The sequence below is a fragment of the Bombus vosnesenskii genome, unplaced genomic scaffold, assembly GCF_011952255.1.
Source record: "Bombus vosnesenskii isolate JDL3184/JDL3185 unplaced genomic scaffold, Bvos_JDL3184-5_v1.1 scf7180000013349, whole genome shotgun sequence".
Lineage (NCBI taxonomy): Eukaryota > Metazoa > Arthropoda > Insecta > Hymenoptera > Apidae > Bombus > Bombus vosnesenskii.
This window is the reverse complement of record NW_022882985.1, coordinates 321,225-338,246: the sequence shown is the minus strand read 5'-3', so window position 1 is coordinate 338,246 and position 17,022 is coordinate 321,225. Positions and strand designations below refer to the sequence as shown.

Here is a 17,022-nt window from a genome sequence, read left to right as displayed (position 1 = left end):
AATAACCAACGACCAATCAGAGCTTTGATCCTCGCACTTGGCGTACGGCGACGTTGCCACCTTGTGTACCGCCCCACGGCGAAAGTAGTCCTCTCATAGCAGTATTTGTAGCCCTGTTTTCGCGAGGGACGGCCGACCAACACGTTGCGAGTCTACGTGCACATGTTGAAATCACGTTGAAATCGAATCGTTCGCAAGGTGATACGAAACCAGCGTAAGATTTTTCTTTCGTCGGAAATTGTCGGTTATAGAGTATCCGCTAACTAATTTCTTCGTCGATCATCAGAAAGAAAAAGAAGAACATTGGCTTGTCCTATATCTGTACTTTTGGCGGCAACTTTGAACATAGCGTCAATCTTCTGGTGTTACCAAGGAAATTAGTTCAACCATTGTGGCAAAGAATCTCGTTGATCGTATTTCTTTTTGTAAAAAAAACGTTTCCACTATAACAGAGAGTGTATCGACCAAAGAAGGAGGACATAGATCGTCGACCGCGATCGCTTCGAGAATAGTGTGCGCGCGCGTACCACGCAACGCTTGAGTATGCACATCGGTGTATAGATGTATACATGGAAATGCATTTCTAAAACAGCGAATTATATATTATATATATATATTTTAGCGAATATATGTATTACTTTACATAACACAATATTATTATACTGTATTATTTATTTTTCTGTTCATTACCAACTTCTTTGTAGTCTACAATATTGTAAAATCTTTTAGGTTGAAGTTTAGTTATCCGTGGTGTTCTATTATGGCCGTCTCAGGGACAGCTACGGGGCCGAACAGATGAAACAGGAAGCATAGCGAGCACGGAAGGCTTATCATCCTGGTTTTTGAGGAAAAAATCGAGTGGCGGGAGTACATAGTGGACGTTTCTGCGGAGGAGCCACGTGCTGTTCGCGAGTTAGGTGGAGTCCCATGTGCAAAGTGGGTGGAGGCTGCATCGTGAGGCTGCCTTCCCCGTTATCGCGTGTAGGTGAGTGTGTTGGTGAGGCGGACAGTCGACAAACGACCGAGTGGGCGGGTGTGACGACATACAGTGCGCCTCTGTGTCGGTGGTTATGCGCGTCCTTGCCACGGTGGGCAATATTTCGAGCGGCTGCGGGTGGGGCGGCAGGAACAGGGGCGTAGAGAGGCGGTCCTCGATTGGGTTCTCGAGGAGTGCTCTCTGGCCTTCTTTGTCTTCGGAGAGTGGTCTTCGCACGTGTCGATATCGTTTAAGTCGTTCGTGTTTCTTGCTCATTCGACGCTACGGCTTCATTCGCATCATTTTCACTTCATTTTCGTTCAATCGCGATGTACCTGAGTGGCAAGTGTCGTTTACTTTAACTCGAAATAAAAGAAAAAGAAAAACGGAGCCAGATGCGGTGTTCAAGTGGCAGGGTAGTTACGATTGTAGCTAACTTGGTGGAGATTCATAACTTAAGTAGTTATAAAGTAAAATAGAGCGGGTTTAACCAACTAATGAATTTTTTAGATTAAACGCTCTTCCAGCGGGTGTTTCCGCGTACCACGGACTAAATAGTCAGTCCTGTTTGGTATAGTCAAGAATGGATTCCTAGCATAAGGGTAATCTGCATAAATTTGGCGTTGACGACGACCTTGTTTGTGTTAAGAATATACTACACATATATTTATCATGAAACGAAGCGTGGATGGGAGAAGTATCAGTCAGGTAAAACGGTTGAGAAATTTGATTTAATTATTTCTATAGAAATAAAGTATGCAGAAGTATGCAGATGTTGAAATTATTTGACAGGAGGAGATCGAAGATCATGATCTTTTACAAACACAGCAGCAGCAGCAGCAGGATGAAGCTGAACAGCAACAACAGCAATTGGAACAGCAAACTGCCCAACCTCAAATTCGTTTCTTAACCACAAATGCAGCAGTTTTGCAGCAATTGCAGCAGCAACAAGATGTTCAACAACAAGCACAGCAACAACAGCAGCCACAAGTCATTACTTTGCAACAATTGCAAAATTTTGTGCCTTTACAGACTCAGCAACCGCAGCATGATCAACAAAGAGCACAAACCATTTCTGTACAATCTTTGCCTCAACAATTCTTGCAGGTGAGAAATGCTTTTAGAAGAATATTAAATGGTTCGCTTCTTTTCTTTCTTCTTTTAAGATGTAAAAATTACTTCAGGGTGCTCAGTTGATCAGTACTCAGGCTCAAGCTGCGCTTCAGCAACAGCAACAACAGTCTCAACAACAGCAAACACAGCAACAATCGCAGCAACAGCAACAACCGCAACAACAACTCAGTTATAGTGTTATACCACAGATGCAAACCGTTAACATTGATGGCCAAGAAGCACTTTTCATCCCATCCTCAGCTATGTCTGCTGCAGGAGGGCATCATCAAAGCCAACCAACAATGCAATTTGCCACTGCTAATGGCCAACAAGTTCAACTTGCTAGCCAGCAAGTACAACTGGCTAATGGTCAAACTATTATTACACCACAGCCAGTTAGTTTGATAAAAGCACCCAGTGTCTTTCCTACTTCCATTATACAGAATATCACTGCGCAAACTGTTCAGTTACCAACAGGTATGTGTTCCATTGTTATCAGATTACTTTTATAAAAGATAGCAGATTTCATTAAATATTTTTTATATTCAGGGCAAAGTGTACAAGTTAGACCTCTTCAGTTTCCTATGCAACATGTTCAACAAACTGTGCCTGTGCAAGTACCAGTTACTGCTAGTAATGGACAGACAGTTTATCAAACTGTACATTTTCCAGTTCAAGCATTGTCCAGTGTTTTCAATGTGCCTGCCACGCAGATGATACCGCAGATCACGCAAGTATGTTGATTACGCGAATACAAATTTTTGTGCGATAAGAATTAGTATACATATATTATTTGAAATAAAATTTATTTGTAGCAAATTCCACAAGTAGCTCAAATAATTACACCTAATGGACAAATTCAGCAAGTCCAAATTGCTAACATACCACAACTTCAAAGCTTACAAGTAAATATAAAAAGAAATAATACATCATATAACAATGTTCGATTTTATTAAAATAATTTTGATATAAGAATCAACAGGTAACACAAGTAGCTCAGCAAGTTGCTCAGCAACAAGCACAGCAAGTAGTGCAACAGCAAGCTCAACCACAGGTTGTACAGTCCGTGCAGCAGCAACAGCAACAGCAGGCGGCACAAGCTCAAGTGCAGCAGCAACAACAGCAACAAGTGCAACAAGTTGTACAGCAAGTTATACAACAGCAGCAGCAACAACAAGTTCAACAAGCGCAACAACAATCATCTACGCCATCTTCAACTGTGGCAACTTGGAGCACAACAGTAACAACCCCAAGCAATGTTCAGGTGAAAGATTGTAGAAGATGTATTAAGAGAGTTAATTATCTTTTATGTCTACGATTAAATGTTTATATTTATTGCATCTTCTATAGGTACTTGGAATCGGTGCACTTGGAAGGCCAATGCAAGGAAGCAACAATGTAATTACCACAAAAGATGGACAGAAGATCGATGTACAGACGTTATCAGCATTAGCAAGACCACCAGAGTCAGTCGAGGGTGATATAAAAGTAGCCAGTATTGATGCTAGACAATTAGCTAGCGGCCAAGTTATACATATTCCTGCTGCTCAAACAACACAACCTGCAGTTCAGCCAATTACAATTGCAGGTACATTGACCAATGACTGTTAATTTGAATTTCCTCTATCTATAACTAGGAAAACCATATTAACACTTAAATATGTATATTTTACAGGAACGCAAGCACAACAGCTAACTTTAATTCCTGCATCCGCGTTAGCAAGCTTAACTGCCCAGCAAGGTAACATGATGAGGAGCGTTGGTAACGGCAGTATAATGCAACTTCAACCTGCTGGTGGAATGAACGCGACAAATGGTTTTCTTCAGTCGATACCTGTGCAAAATATTCCAGGTTTAGGTAATGTGCAAGTCATACCTGCAAGTGCTCTTCAGCCTGCCACCGTTCAAACGCTACCTGCAACAGCAGCTGCACCGATTGTTGCTGCTCCAACCGTACAATTAGATTCGAACGATCCGACAAAGTGGCAAATTTTACAAACTCTTCAATCGAATAACGCGTTAACAACGCCTACCCCCACATCACACCAGCATCAAGTAGCTACTGCACCGTCTGCAAATATCGAGACGGATTCTAATAAGCAACATCGTAGAAGGGTTGCTTGCACATGTCCTAATTGCGGAGATGGTGATAGGTAGGATTTTAAAACTAATCTGTATCAGTATCTGTTTAAGTTCATAACAATTTTATAGATTGAAATTCATATGAATAGGAATAGAGATATGACTAGAAAACGGCAACATGTATGCCATATAGCGGGTTGTAATAAGGTATATGGAAAGACCAGTCATCTTCGGGCTCATTTGAGGTGGCATACCGGAGAACGACCATTTGTTTGTAGTTGGATATTTTGTGGTAAGAAATTTACTAGGTCGGATGAGCTTCAGAGGCATCGTAGAACTCACACCGGTGAAAAGAGATTCCAATGTCCTGAGTGTACTAAAAAATTCATGCGATCAGACCATTTGACGAAACATATAAAGACACACACGAAGATTCGGAGTACGGTAAGAAGAGTTGTAATCTGACTGGGATCAGTTCGGTTTAGAGATGAACGAAAAGAATGGGAAGCCGAAAATGTTGTAGGTCTATTATTATTTTTTCATAGTTTTCTTTCTATTCTAGGAAGCAGCTACTTCAACACAGGAGGGTTCCTCAGATAGTCAATCTTCCACGGAAGAAAAAATTATTATCGCTCTGCATAAAGATACAGAGCAGTCTGATATAGTTATTACTGAACAGATCGATGAAATAAAGCCTGAACCAACGAATCATGTAACAAAGGAATAAAAATAAGAATTATGTTTTTTCCATATGGGATCATTTGCCTGGAAGGTTTAGGAATAAAAAAAGCTGTTGGTTAAAACGTTGGTTGTTATGTTAACAACATCGATGAAAGATTTAAAAATCTAGGTAGTGTTACATTGTTTATGAGAGCTCGTAAAAATTATTGCAATTATGTTTTGCAATGCAGCTAAACGCGAGGGGAAACTTTTTACAGGGATTATCATAATTCAATATAGTATATAATCTATTTTTGTATTGATGGGCGAATTTTGTAAATATGTATAATGATTGTATATTAATTGTAAAAAGAAAGATCTTTTGCACAAAATAAATTTTACACTTATAAACAGTTTTTGATATTATGACTCTCAGATATGTTCAGTCTTTGACTTTAATATAGAAAAATTTTATGCTATGTAGAGACAACAACTGTTGCATTCGATTAATTTTTTCAGGCTATTACTTGGATAAAATCATATACAGAATAAAAACCTAAAAGATAAGATGTTTCATTGCTTTTATTTATTTGTATAATGGCGAAAGTTTCTCTTTAAGAAAGAAGCCTCATTCTATCACCTATATTTGTATGTTACTATATGCTAATTATATTCCTTATAAATTATACATATGTATATATTGTATTTCAAATATTTCATATTTCTTTTATATTTTAATGTAACGCATAAAATATTACTTTTTATATAGTAAAAGTCTAATTTTAATACATCTTATTTGATATCTAATTTTTAATCAACTTTAATTTATGGAAATCATTTCGTCGGTTTTTTAATACATTAAGAATTAATATTTTTACTTAACTTCCGGATTGCATAAACGAATAAGGAAACAATTACAATTGGAATGTTTAAAAACGGATGTGTGTTTCTATAGTGGAAAGCGAGGCTGCGAATCTCTTGGTAGCCAATGGTAACATAGCTACAAGAGAAAGATACTGTTCTCATTTCACTGTCATGAGTTTAAGAGCTCCCAGGTGTGGTGTATTCAGGTGTATTCGACTCGACGTATGCATGTTCGATCGAATATGACTCGTCAATGCTATAAACAAATGGTCGACTTTTATCAAGATGTGCATTAATTCAGTTATCTATACGTCTAACGAGTCGATTTTAATTTTTACCTGTAAGAAACATCAGTGCATCTGAATTTTTATCGGCCCTGGAAAAATTTGGAATGTTGTGGATTCTGTTCGTTCATAGTGAATCAGAAACGGATGCAAAGTGCGGTAGTTTCAAAGACTGTTCCTCTGGGGGGATAGAATCGTTTTATCAATTTTAGGTAAATTATTTATAATTTGTCTCATTATACTTACGACATATGTTTCTAAAGTATAAAAATTGCCAATACAAATATAAAATATCGTAGAAAATGTTGAAATTATTTTTTCGCTAACCTAATTGCACTATTTTCTGTGTAGGAGGTCTAATCTTATCTCAAAATGTGTTTCAGCCATTCTACATGCTACAGTCTACAATTTAATTTGATCATAAGGATTGTGATTCAGATTTATTTAAATTAATCGTTTTATTGTTATAATACGATTTTAACAGAGGTGGTAAATACTTTTATAAAAATTGAACAAGGATGCCTGCACCACCTCCACCTCCACCTCCTGTCTTCAACACATCTGGTTCTGGGGTAGCAGATCAGGATAGAAATTTACTTCTTCAGTCAATTAGAGCTGGCAAAACTTTAAAGAAAACTATAACCGTAGATAAAAGTGCACCTGTAGTTAGTGGTAAGTTATAAAGTATGTATATTTTTCAGTCAGCGATACTTATTATTATTATCATTTTAGGTAGAGTTAGAGGTGAATCAGGAAACTCTTCTTCCTTACATAGCAAGGAAAATAGTTCTAATGTAGCAAACAGTGGCATTAGCACAAGTAATGGAGGTCCCATAGGACTAGGTGGATTATTTCCTACTGGTATTCCTAAATTGAAGCCTGTAGGATCTCGGACTTCTGCAGTTGAAAAGAATAATAGTAATGTTAATAATACAAACTTTGGTCAATCGACTGTCCCTAGCATAAAAAGAGGTCCACCGCCAATTCCACCACCAGCCACTCAAAAGCCACAACTATTTGTTCAGGTAAAGATATCTAAAAAATTATATGTTAATATAGATTTGAAGATTTTGTGTCACATTTTAGAAGGCAAACTCAATGCCAGGACAAAGTACTGCGGACTCTAGTTCTAATATGGAAGCACCTAAGGGATTTGGAAAGCCTACTCTTGCTCCCAAACCACCTACCACATCAACATCTGCATTGCACAAACCATCACCACCTCCTAAGAAATTAAACTTAACTGGAGGAAGTGTGTCAAGAGCACAAAGTATGCGATTGCCTAGATCACCTCCTGTACTTGCTCCAACTCCACCTTCCCTTCATCAGTCTCAGGATTGTCTGAACGAGACCCAATCGAGGCCTACAAATCGAATTCTTAAGCCTCCAGTCGCGAAACCTCCTTCTCCACCTACATCTAGATCAAACAATATACCCTCTACAGCAACTAGAGTGGCACCGCCACCTCCTTCTAGAGTAACTGTTAGCGCTCCTTGTATACCACCTCCACCTCCGCCCCTTCCGCATCGTCCAGCTCCTACTCATCAAAGACTAGCCCCGCCGCCGCCACCACCGCCAACACCTCCCACAAGGAGTTCTTCCATGCGCAATGGACAGACGATGAATGCTCTAGATTTAGAGGTTCGGTTCGCGGATATGTTTCATTCTATTGCGAATTTCCCGCCGCCGGAGCAATTTAAGGGGTTTACAAAAGTCTACAGCAGCAGAAATGGTGAGAACGATATATTTAAAAGTCCATCATATTCGTTTTCGAATCATACTATTAGGCGGTATACTGCGGAGTTATTTTTATAAATTTGCATATCTAAAACTATTCATCATTTCTTGCATATGATTTACTACTGACAATGAGTCACCATGTTATATTCATATATCATAAATCAACTAGTTTGTATTGTTTCTGCTCATGAATAGAAAGTTTATCTCTTTGCATGTACATTTATGTGGCACAAAGTAAAATTAAGTATGAAAAATAAAGCACATACTTATTTAACTAATTTAATTGTTTATTATATATATTACAATACATCAACTAATACTAGGTGCTTACTTAAATACTTGAGCTAATTGCTTGCATTGCGTGATATGCATCTTCAAGATCCAACTGCATGTTAAAGTAATTACCTGATTATCGAGCGAATTTAAGTTTTGTCAAGAGAAAAATAATAGAAGTATTTGAAAATTCCAGCTGCAAAACAACAAGCTCCTGCGCCACCCATGCAAATGTCTTCTATATCCAATACAATGGTATCATTAAATACTTCATCCGGAGGTTAACTGTGACAATACAGAACCACTTCTTTGGCACATTCAAGTAATTTGTTATATTTATTATGTTATACAACTAGTTTTAATAGTTTTCGAAATATTATTACATTGAAATGAAAGGTTTAGATGAAAGAAAAAGGAAGCGGAATAAAAGTATTAAAACTACTATGTATTATGAAGTATCATGAACATTTTATGTTTATTAAAAATAAAATGTTGATTTTAATGTTTTTAATTTCACAGCTCTACAAATTTCTCGTATAAAATTTTGATACGTCGTATTATTGAGATAGTATATGGTAAATTTAAAGAAAAGAACTGCGTTTATATTATATATATATCTTGAATGTAATATCCTGAATGGTTTTGTAATAAGGACAAAGTCTTATATACCTTTATTTATAACAACGACTTTTTATTATTAACTAATGTACAATATTAAATATCAGAATTTTTTTAGATATAGTTTATTGTAGCTGGCAGTTAAACGATGTGAAACTTTCCTAGTTCTATGTTCTTGTAAGTTGAAGACAGTCTATTTTGCAAATTTCATGTTAATATGATGAAATATATATATAATATGTAAACAATGATTCTTATAGTGATCACGATTTTATTTAAAATAGACAATATAATATCCGTGATATCATCGATAAATAAATCAAAAATTTCCATTGTCCCAAAACATTCGTTCTTTTCTTGTATCTACTTGAATTAATCGAAATTTTCACATCGGTAACTTGAGTGGGGACAATGCAGAGACTGATAATGCAATTAAATTAAAACGATCTTTATACTTCAAGTTCCTTTTCAATGATCCTACGATACTCGTCAAAACCACCTTCGATGCATCGAACAGATCCTTCTCCACATACCCAGAGTTCGGTGCATACCATGCGAATTAATCTTTCGTCGTGTGAAACTAATATAACACCTGCCTGGAAGATTATTCAAAATAGAATTTGCATAACATAAACTAAGAGAAAATTTAGAACGACTTTTTACCTGGCAAGTATTCAATGCTTTGCCTAAAGCTTCGATGGATTCGATGTCTAAATGATTCGTAGGTTCATCAAGTACCAAAAAGTTTGGCATTGCAGCACACATTAGTGCAAATGCTACTCTAGATTTTTGCCCTCCAGATAAAGAACTAATAGTCTGCAAAGCTAAATTACCACTTATTCCAAAGCTTCCAAGCATTCTTCTGTATTCCTCAACTGGTTTACCTGGTAATTAAATGAAGAACAGATTATAGAAATAATCTATTAATAGTAACATTTGTACAAATTAAAAATTAATTCACACCTGGAAAATGATTTTGCAATAGTTCAACTGGGCACACACGCATATCAAGTTGGTCTACGTGATGTTGACTAAAATATCCAAATTTCAAATTTCTATGAACATGCACTGTGCCTCGTGTTGGACTTAGTGCACCTGTTATGATTTTTAAAAGCGTAGTTTTACCAGCACCATTCTCTCCCACGATACAAATACGGGATTGTAAGCTAGCAGTTAAGTTCACGCCACTAAATATATACGAATTATCGACTCCTCCAGTATAACTAAAGGAGACTTCGTTAAGTTGCAATATTGGAGGACTTAATGGTTCAACATCTGGGAAACGAAGAGTTACTTCTCCTTCCTTCTCCATTGGTTTAAGTTCTGGTCTGTTAAAAATGATAAAATTTGAGCGTTCTCTGATCGTTCTCTAGATTAGATTTACTGAACTTACAATTTTTCTAGCATCTTAATTTTACTCTGTACACTAGAAGCGCGATTGGCATTGTATCGAAATCGATCAATGAATTCTTGTACATGTGCTCTTTTCGCTTGCTGAGCTTCATATTCTCTCTGCTGATTTCTTTCACGTTCCCCTTTAGTTTTTGCGAACTGTTCATAATTACCACGATACGCTTCAATTTTTTGTCCACGCAAATATAGTATATCAGTTGGAACCTGTTGTAAAAAATATCATAAAATTAAACTTATTTATTTAGAATGTATGAATAATATTCTTTAAAGCACACGAGTCTTTACTGTGTCTAAGAAGTTCCTGTCGTGAGAAACCACCAGTAACGTAGTTGGCCATGACTGTAAATATTTCTCCAACCAAAGTATGGCTTTAATATCAAGCATGTTTGTAGGTTCGTCAAGTAATAAAAGATCAGGTCTAGAAAACAGTGCCCTTGCAAGTGCTAATCTCATTCTCCAACCGCCAGAGAAAGCTTTAGTTGGCCACGATTGTCTTTCGACAGAGAACCCAAGTCCTGATAAAATTGCACTAGCTCTAGCAGGTGCTTTATCTACTTCAGCTAACTGCATTGCTTCATATACTCTAGCTAATTCTTCGCCTAATGCATCTCCCGTTTTACCACCATCCTTTTCGATCGCCACTTGCAATTCTGTTTCCTTACTAAGTAACATACTTCTCTCTTGGTCGCATTCTAATACAGATTCGAGAGCAGAAGTATCGTCTCCGGCGACTTCTTGTTCTACATGTAAAACTCTTATATGGGATGGTATTCTCAACTGTTTACTGAAATGATTGAGATAAAACAATATTTAGAAGATTAAGTAAAATACGTAGAATAAGAAATTATCATATTACATGTTTTAGTACCTAGATATCATTCTTAGTAATGTAGTTTTACCGAGTCCATTTCTACCGATAAGGCCATAGCGTCTACCAAATGCAAGCGTTAAGTCAGCTCCTTGCAATAATATTCTATCCCCATATGCTATATCAAAGTTTTCTATTCTAATATCCTGGGCTTTATTTACACCACCTTTTGTCTCCATTCTACTATCCTTTTTACTCGTCATTTGACTCGCACTAGCGGATTCTATACCTTGGCTTACAATATTAATTCGTCCACTTAATTCATTGTTACTTCTCTTTTCTTGTTTTTGTTGCAATTTTGCCTCTGCCTTTTCTAGCTTCTTAGCATCTACTTTCTGTAAAAGAATATTTTGTGATCGAAGTACTATTTAAATATTAATTATCCACAGAATTATTTTTTACCATAGCGTCATCTCTAGTAGTAACCCATATACTTTTTATTTGTTCTACTTGAGCTTCTAGGGTAGCAGCCATAGTACCCAAATGTACTGGAGCATTTAATACTTTGTTTACCCCATTTTTTCTCCTTTCAACATTTCCATCGTTTGAATTACCTTTTAGCATTTCCAGTAGCTTGACGCATATTTGTCTGCAAATAAAAAATTCTAAATCAGAAATTTGAGCAAAGATTATGTAAGAAAATGATTTCAAAAATAAATATCAGAAAGAACTGTAAGTTGAAACTGTAGCTGTAAGTTATAAAGTTAAACATAAAATAAACGATAGCAATAAAGGGTAATTGACAACATTATGAAAAGTGATAAGTGCGAACACGTTTACAGACCTAACCTCATTCTCTGGTTTTTCTGCAACCTCGTGTAATACCTCCCCTATTGCTTCGTAAACTTCGTCGCCATCCTCGAAATCATCCTTTGAACTATCTAAAATACCTTTATGAGCACGGATATTTATGTTAGTTAAAAATATACTTATAACTTATAAACTTATAAACGAAGTGATAAATATTTCGTATAACTTATAGGTTATTCTTTGGAAATATACCTTCTACATATTGGTATAGATCGTCATCTATCGTGGGAAATTGACTACGAATGTATTCTCCACAGACTGCCATGCCAATTAGCGTGTTTAACGAAAATGTCAAAACGAATTTACTTCGAACGATTTACAAAACGATATGCTTGACAGAACCAGACGTCAAAATTCCCTTGAACACTGCAAACACATGTTTACGCCATTTTAGAATGTAGTGCTGCAGTCAAAACACCGTCCAGGTAGATTAATTTAAATTTAAATTACTTCCCGATGTGCTTCGTTCCTGCACAATTTTCTTTACGATATTTTCAGAATGTATCTCGTATTAATAATCTACAAAATATGCTTGCGATTCAATTTGGTAATTTTATATAGAATCTAATGGTAAAGTAGCCATTTTGAAGCTGTCAAAACGATTCTTGCCATTTGATTATGTGTGGTATTTGTCCTCTTGAGTTCTAACCGATTCGCTCGTGATTATTATTCAATTTTTATACTGCGATCTACTCACATTGTGAAGACTGCGTATAATCAGAAACGTCGAAGTTATTTCAAGTTAATTGACAGCACGACAAAGATTTATCACTATTATCCAAGAGAAAGATGTCAAAGAAAGTTGGTGGAAGTGATTCGAATTTTTGTAACGTCGGTCAGACTCTTTGCTTGATGATTGTTTAGAAGTATTGTTGTTGGAATTATTTATTCTTATTTAAGTTGTTTGAAAAGAAAACGATACAGTTCTATATAAAATAGAGAAAATGGCGACTGACATCGAGGAATCAGATACTGACGATCACGAAAGGCCAGCTCCTCCGAAACGGCAATGTACACGACTTAAAGGCAACGAGACGATTTGGGATATGGTAACTATTACGTATAGTTACAATAAATTTAATATTATATTAAATTATTCTAATGATATATAGGGTGATTCATAAATACATGTCAATACTTTAGAGAGTGAATCTACACATTAAAATAAGTAAAAGACATCATATGCATATATGTCACATATATTCCTTCATTTATAATTTATGGATGATTAAAGAAAATGTTCAAAGTATTTGTCTTCTGCCTCAATATATATTATAGTTACTACATACTTTAGCATTGTTATACTTATAATTAAAGCATACCTTGACATTATTTAAAGTTTATGAACAATATCGAATTTCAGTTTTCAGTATTTTATTTTTACAAGTCTACTACTGTTCCAAAAGTGGGAGGATAAAAATTATAAACTTTACCTAGATCAAAACATGCTTCAGCTATATATGCAGACTATATATGCAGTATATTAAGGCATAAGACAGATATGTTAAAAGACATGAAAATTAAGATAGAAGAAGACATAGAACTGTCCTTTATATTAATCATATGGATCATCTTATATATTAATCGTATATTTTAATTCTCTAAATAGAAATGAGCAAAGTGTGATCATTTAATTTCTCAAAATATATGTTCCATTTAAGCATTCATTTTGTAGGAAAAGAATTCAGTAGGAAAAGAAGAGATGGTACAAGAAACAGAAAATGTAGAATATGACGATGCAGAGAGACAAGCAAGGGAAAAATTGAAAAGATGGCAAGCTTGTCAGGTGGCCAAAGGATATGTGGATAATACCATTAATGTAGTATTAGAGAATTACATTATGGTAACTTCATCCTCTTGTTCCGTGGAGGAGTCCAGATTTCAGTTGTTTAGAGGAAACGATATGGAAGACACTGCAGTTATGATGGCAATTCGTAATCACGGTCTAGTACAGTCTACAGGACTTATTCCTCAATCCAGTGCTTTTTACAGTGACAAAGCTCCGGGATATTGGACCAATAATGAATACACTGATGTGCACTGTTCCTGCCCCTCTAATCGCATACAAAATGTTGGAAATTTTGAAAACTCTGTAGCTACTACATCTGCAAATTCATTAAGATTGAATGATTCAAAAAGCACAGAGGAATATAATAGGCTTGATTTTGATTTGGATAAAATTGACGAGAATGACCAACAAGAGAATTTTCTAGAAAGAGCTGTGGCAGAAGCTATAAAGAAGAAAGGGCTGAGCGCTTTAAGCGTCGACTATGGTTGAGCAAACTAAATATTCCATCTTAATATATGATTATACAATAGCATTACGTATACCTTTTTATCTTTGCAAATCTATTTTGATTTGTATGGACAACTGCATAGATGACATTCATCAGAAGTTTTGCAAGTAATTGTATTCCATTGAGACAAGAAATTTTTATGATTATCTATTTCTTTAATTGTCACAGACAAATATATATATCTCTAGTTATGCATAGAAATGTACCATATATATTCTAGATCGAAATATTTTTGACGAGAAATTAGATTTCATTAATATATAAAAAGATGTAGTACAAAGTTTTGTTCACAATTAATCTAACTGCATAAAATCAAAACTTTATTCATATTTGATTTGTTAAAAAAGCAGTTTTAACAGTCTTAAAGGCTTGAATCTAAATATTCCAAATATATACAATAATTTTCTAACATCGATCGATGGTTGTAAATTATTGTTAAAATTCAAAGGTACTAATTCATTCCATACAGTATTGCTTCTATTCATTCCTAAAGACGATTTATTATATCTTTTTGTAAATTGTAATTCCTTAAGTGATATACATAAAACATGTTTGTTTTATATAATTAGTATTACAGGTTTTAGAAAGAAGAGTGAATTTATTGTACGTAAGAGTATTACAAATGCTTTCTTCTGACTTTTTCGTTTTGTATACGAAGGCCTTCATGATATGTATGTATTTCATCACCTGTAAATAGATTGTTACGTACGAGACGTATAAATAAAATTTTCATCCTCACGTTATACGACGGTACGTATCTCTCCAGCAGAGCATGTAACGTGTCCTCTATCGGTACACATGATTCGTATTTCTAGCACTTATGAATAAAGAGGTGTAAACGCATATAACAACATGTTATTGTGCAGGGATTCTGCAATTTGCGATCTGGAAATGATACCTGTTAATACCTGAAAATCTACTTAATTTTGAGAGTAAACTGTTTAGTAATTCCTATAGCTACAGAGCGAAATTATACTTGTCTGAGACTAAAACGATTGTCATGTACAGAACAATTCAGAGATCTGCGGTATTTCAATGTGTAGGGCCAGATCATTTCTGGATCATGCCATATTTGCATTCCTTCCCTGTAGAATTTCCTTTGTTAATTTATAACTTAATTTCAATATCAAAAAGGATCGTTACATATTTTATCTTTTATTAATCTAATTTAATATTTATAAACGTAAATCGCACGTATATTTTTCTCATTAGATTTATATATTTCATTTAATAAAGAGTATTATAAAGATGAATTGAATAACTAAAATCAGTTGAGTTATGTTTTTCTGGAACAAAGGTCGAAAAATTAATGAAATTAGATAAAGAATCGTAGATATATATTTAGTGCTAGAATCGTGGACCATACATGGATTATATATTTGATGACAAGCGATAATAACTAATTTCCTAATTCAAATTTTTTCGTGGTGTGCTAGCCGCCCTTATTATTTTTCGTATTAATATTAACAAGTAATAAACGAGTAATCGTAGAAAATCGGCGGCTCATGTGTATTATGATATATACGTGCAGTGGCTCGCAAAGCTATTCGTACATTTGCTACAGAAAACATATATTCCTATATTGTCCGTGTTATATGAAACATTTTAAAATTTTATTAACACTGTAATGAGACGCGACTGCTATAAGTATATGGACAAAATTTGAATTCAATTTCGAAATATATATATATATGTTACAGGATATTTACTGTAAACTTATATTTAGTAAAAAATTAATATACGGTATGAATAGTCAACTTAAACATATAATGTATTATATTAAAAGTGGTTTCACTGAATTAGACCTAGATTTATTAATATTGTGGATAATTGCCTGCTTGAATACTTTTGTGATCTCTGCAAAATATATATTTGTATTGAATATCTTACAACTTCTGTATACATTTCTAGAATCATTTAGTTATACCCATATAATTATCATTATAGTGTTAATGAAATTTTTAAATGTGTACATAAAAAGTATACTAATACTTTTGCGAGCTACTATATGTATTTTTCAAATTAAAAATGAATATCAGATTCAGGTAAAAAAAATACACATTGATTGCGTTCGGTTATCTTGTCTCCATCAAAAAGGTCGATACACGAGCATACATATACATGTATATATACACATATATAATAGTACGTGCATGTAACTGTTCGGCCATTAATCATACCGCAAATCCGTATACGCATACTATTACAGTTTGCAACTGTACAATTTACATTGGACTGAAATGGTGGAATTCCAGAGAACTAATCATCAAAAATTTACGGTATATTAATTTTCTTAATAGCGGGCATATATCATGCGATATGTATATACATATGTATAGATTGCAGATTTTTATCCATCTGTGGGTAATATAATATGCATAAATATATAAAATGTTGAAAATAGAGTATTTATTATAGTATTTAGTAGATGAGATAAATTTCTATTTAGGTTCTATTTCCTTAGTTATGTTCATAAAGATATAAAAATTCATAAAAATTCGTAGTCTACATATGTATGTATACATATATACTTTATAAAAAGGATGTATCTTATAATGAAAGTAGATATATTCCGAATCGATGAAATTTTTAAGCGTCGGCAATAAAAACAACTAAAAACGTAACGAATGAAAAAAATGAGAAAAATAAGTAAGAGTAGGGGTCAGTATAGCGACTAGTACACAAAAATGCATTGCTATTAAAAAAGATCTCTTTTTCTAAAAATTAAAAAGCATATATTCTGCGGAATCAGAAGGGGGTAGAGAGAGGATGAAGGATAGAGGAGGGAAGGAGGGGTAAAAAGAAATAAATGCAACACGGTAGACTCGGGCAGACCATTGGTATACATTCAGCTATAGCGCGTTATATGTAACGGTGGGCGAACGGAGGAGACGAGGAAAAAGAAAGAGAGGGGAAGAAACGAACTCTCTGTGAAGGGTGGGAGGGGAAAGCGAGGGGGAGAAAGATCGCGACGCGATAGTGGGGCGGGGGGGAAGAATGAGGAGAACTGACGAATCGCGTGAA

The 17,022-nt window shown here is 34.9% G+C and overlaps 4 protein-coding genes across 10 annotated transcripts; 3 read left to right on the top strand and 1 right to left on the bottom strand.

Moving 5' to 3' along the window:
* Positions 1–72: 72 nt before the first annotated feature.
* On the top strand, positions 73–5,405 carry LOC117236449 (transcription factor Sp4-like). 6 transcript variants are annotated; one of them, XM_033499414.1, is made up of 12 exons: positions 73–189; positions 730–985; positions 1,487–1,684; positions 1,769–2,083; positions 2,161–2,566; positions 2,639–2,823; positions 2,905–2,994; positions 3,063–3,353; positions 3,440–3,677; positions 3,765–4,242; positions 4,321–4,615; positions 4,734–5,405. In XM_033499414.1, the coding sequence occupies exons 3-12, from the start codon at positions 1,649–1,651 to the stop codon at positions 4,896–4,898; spliced, it is 2,499 nt and encodes an 832-aa protein (XP_033355305.1). In that variant the 5' UTR covers positions 73–189; positions 730–985; positions 1,487–1,648; the 3' UTR covers positions 4,899–5,405. The 6 variants fall into 6 exon arrangements, with proteins under 6 accessions (XP_033355305.1, XP_033355304.1, XP_033355303.1 ...); XM_033499413.1 differs by having other exon boundaries at positions 76–198; XM_033499412.1 differs by having other exon boundaries at positions 78–214; positions 730–981.
* A 461-nt stretch (positions 5,406–5,866) lies between these two features.
* On the top strand, positions 5,867–8,505 carry LOC117236454 (WAS/WASL-interacting protein family member 1-like). Its single transcript, XM_033499431.1, has 5 exons — positions 5,867–6,191; positions 6,363–6,651; positions 6,712–7,004; positions 7,066–7,711; positions 8,189–8,505. The coding sequence occupies exons 2-5, from the start codon at positions 6,498–6,500 to the stop codon at positions 8,275–8,277; spliced, it is 1,182 nt and encodes a 393-aa protein (XP_033355322.1). The 5' UTR covers positions 5,867–6,191; positions 6,363–6,497; the 3' UTR covers positions 8,278–8,505.
* A 153-nt stretch (positions 8,506–8,658) lies between these two features.
* LOC117236452 (ATP-binding cassette sub-family F member 3) lies at positions 8,659–12,116 on the bottom strand. Of its 2 annotated transcripts, XM_033499421.1 has the most exons (9): positions 11,894–12,116; positions 11,676–11,781; positions 11,294–11,480; positions 10,892–11,226; positions 10,309–10,807; positions 10,004–10,227; positions 9,574–9,938; positions 9,274–9,494; positions 8,659–9,206 (listed from the first exon to the last, which is right to left on the bottom strand). In XM_033499421.1, the coding sequence occupies exons 1-9, from the start codon at positions 11,964–11,966 to the stop codon at positions 9,060–9,062; spliced, it is 2,157 nt and encodes a 718-aa protein (XP_033355312.1). In that variant the 5' UTR covers positions 11,967–12,116; the 3' UTR covers positions 8,659–9,059. The 2 variants fall into 2 exon arrangements, with proteins under 2 accessions (XP_033355312.1, XP_033355313.1); XM_033499422.1 differs by lacking the exon at positions 11,894–12,116 and having other exon boundaries at positions 11,681–11,781.
* A 90-nt stretch (positions 12,117–12,206) lies between these two features.
* LOC117236455 lies at positions 12,207–14,841 on the top strand. The gene is made up of 2 exons (XM_033499433.1): positions 12,207–12,750; positions 13,377–14,841. Exons 1-2 carry the CDS (start codon positions 12,646–12,648, stop codon positions 13,977–13,979), a joined length of 708 nt encoding a protein of 235 aa, XP_033355324.1. The 5' UTR covers positions 12,207–12,645; the 3' UTR covers positions 13,980–14,841.
* The last annotated feature ends 2,181 nt before the right edge of the window (positions 14,842–17,022 follow it).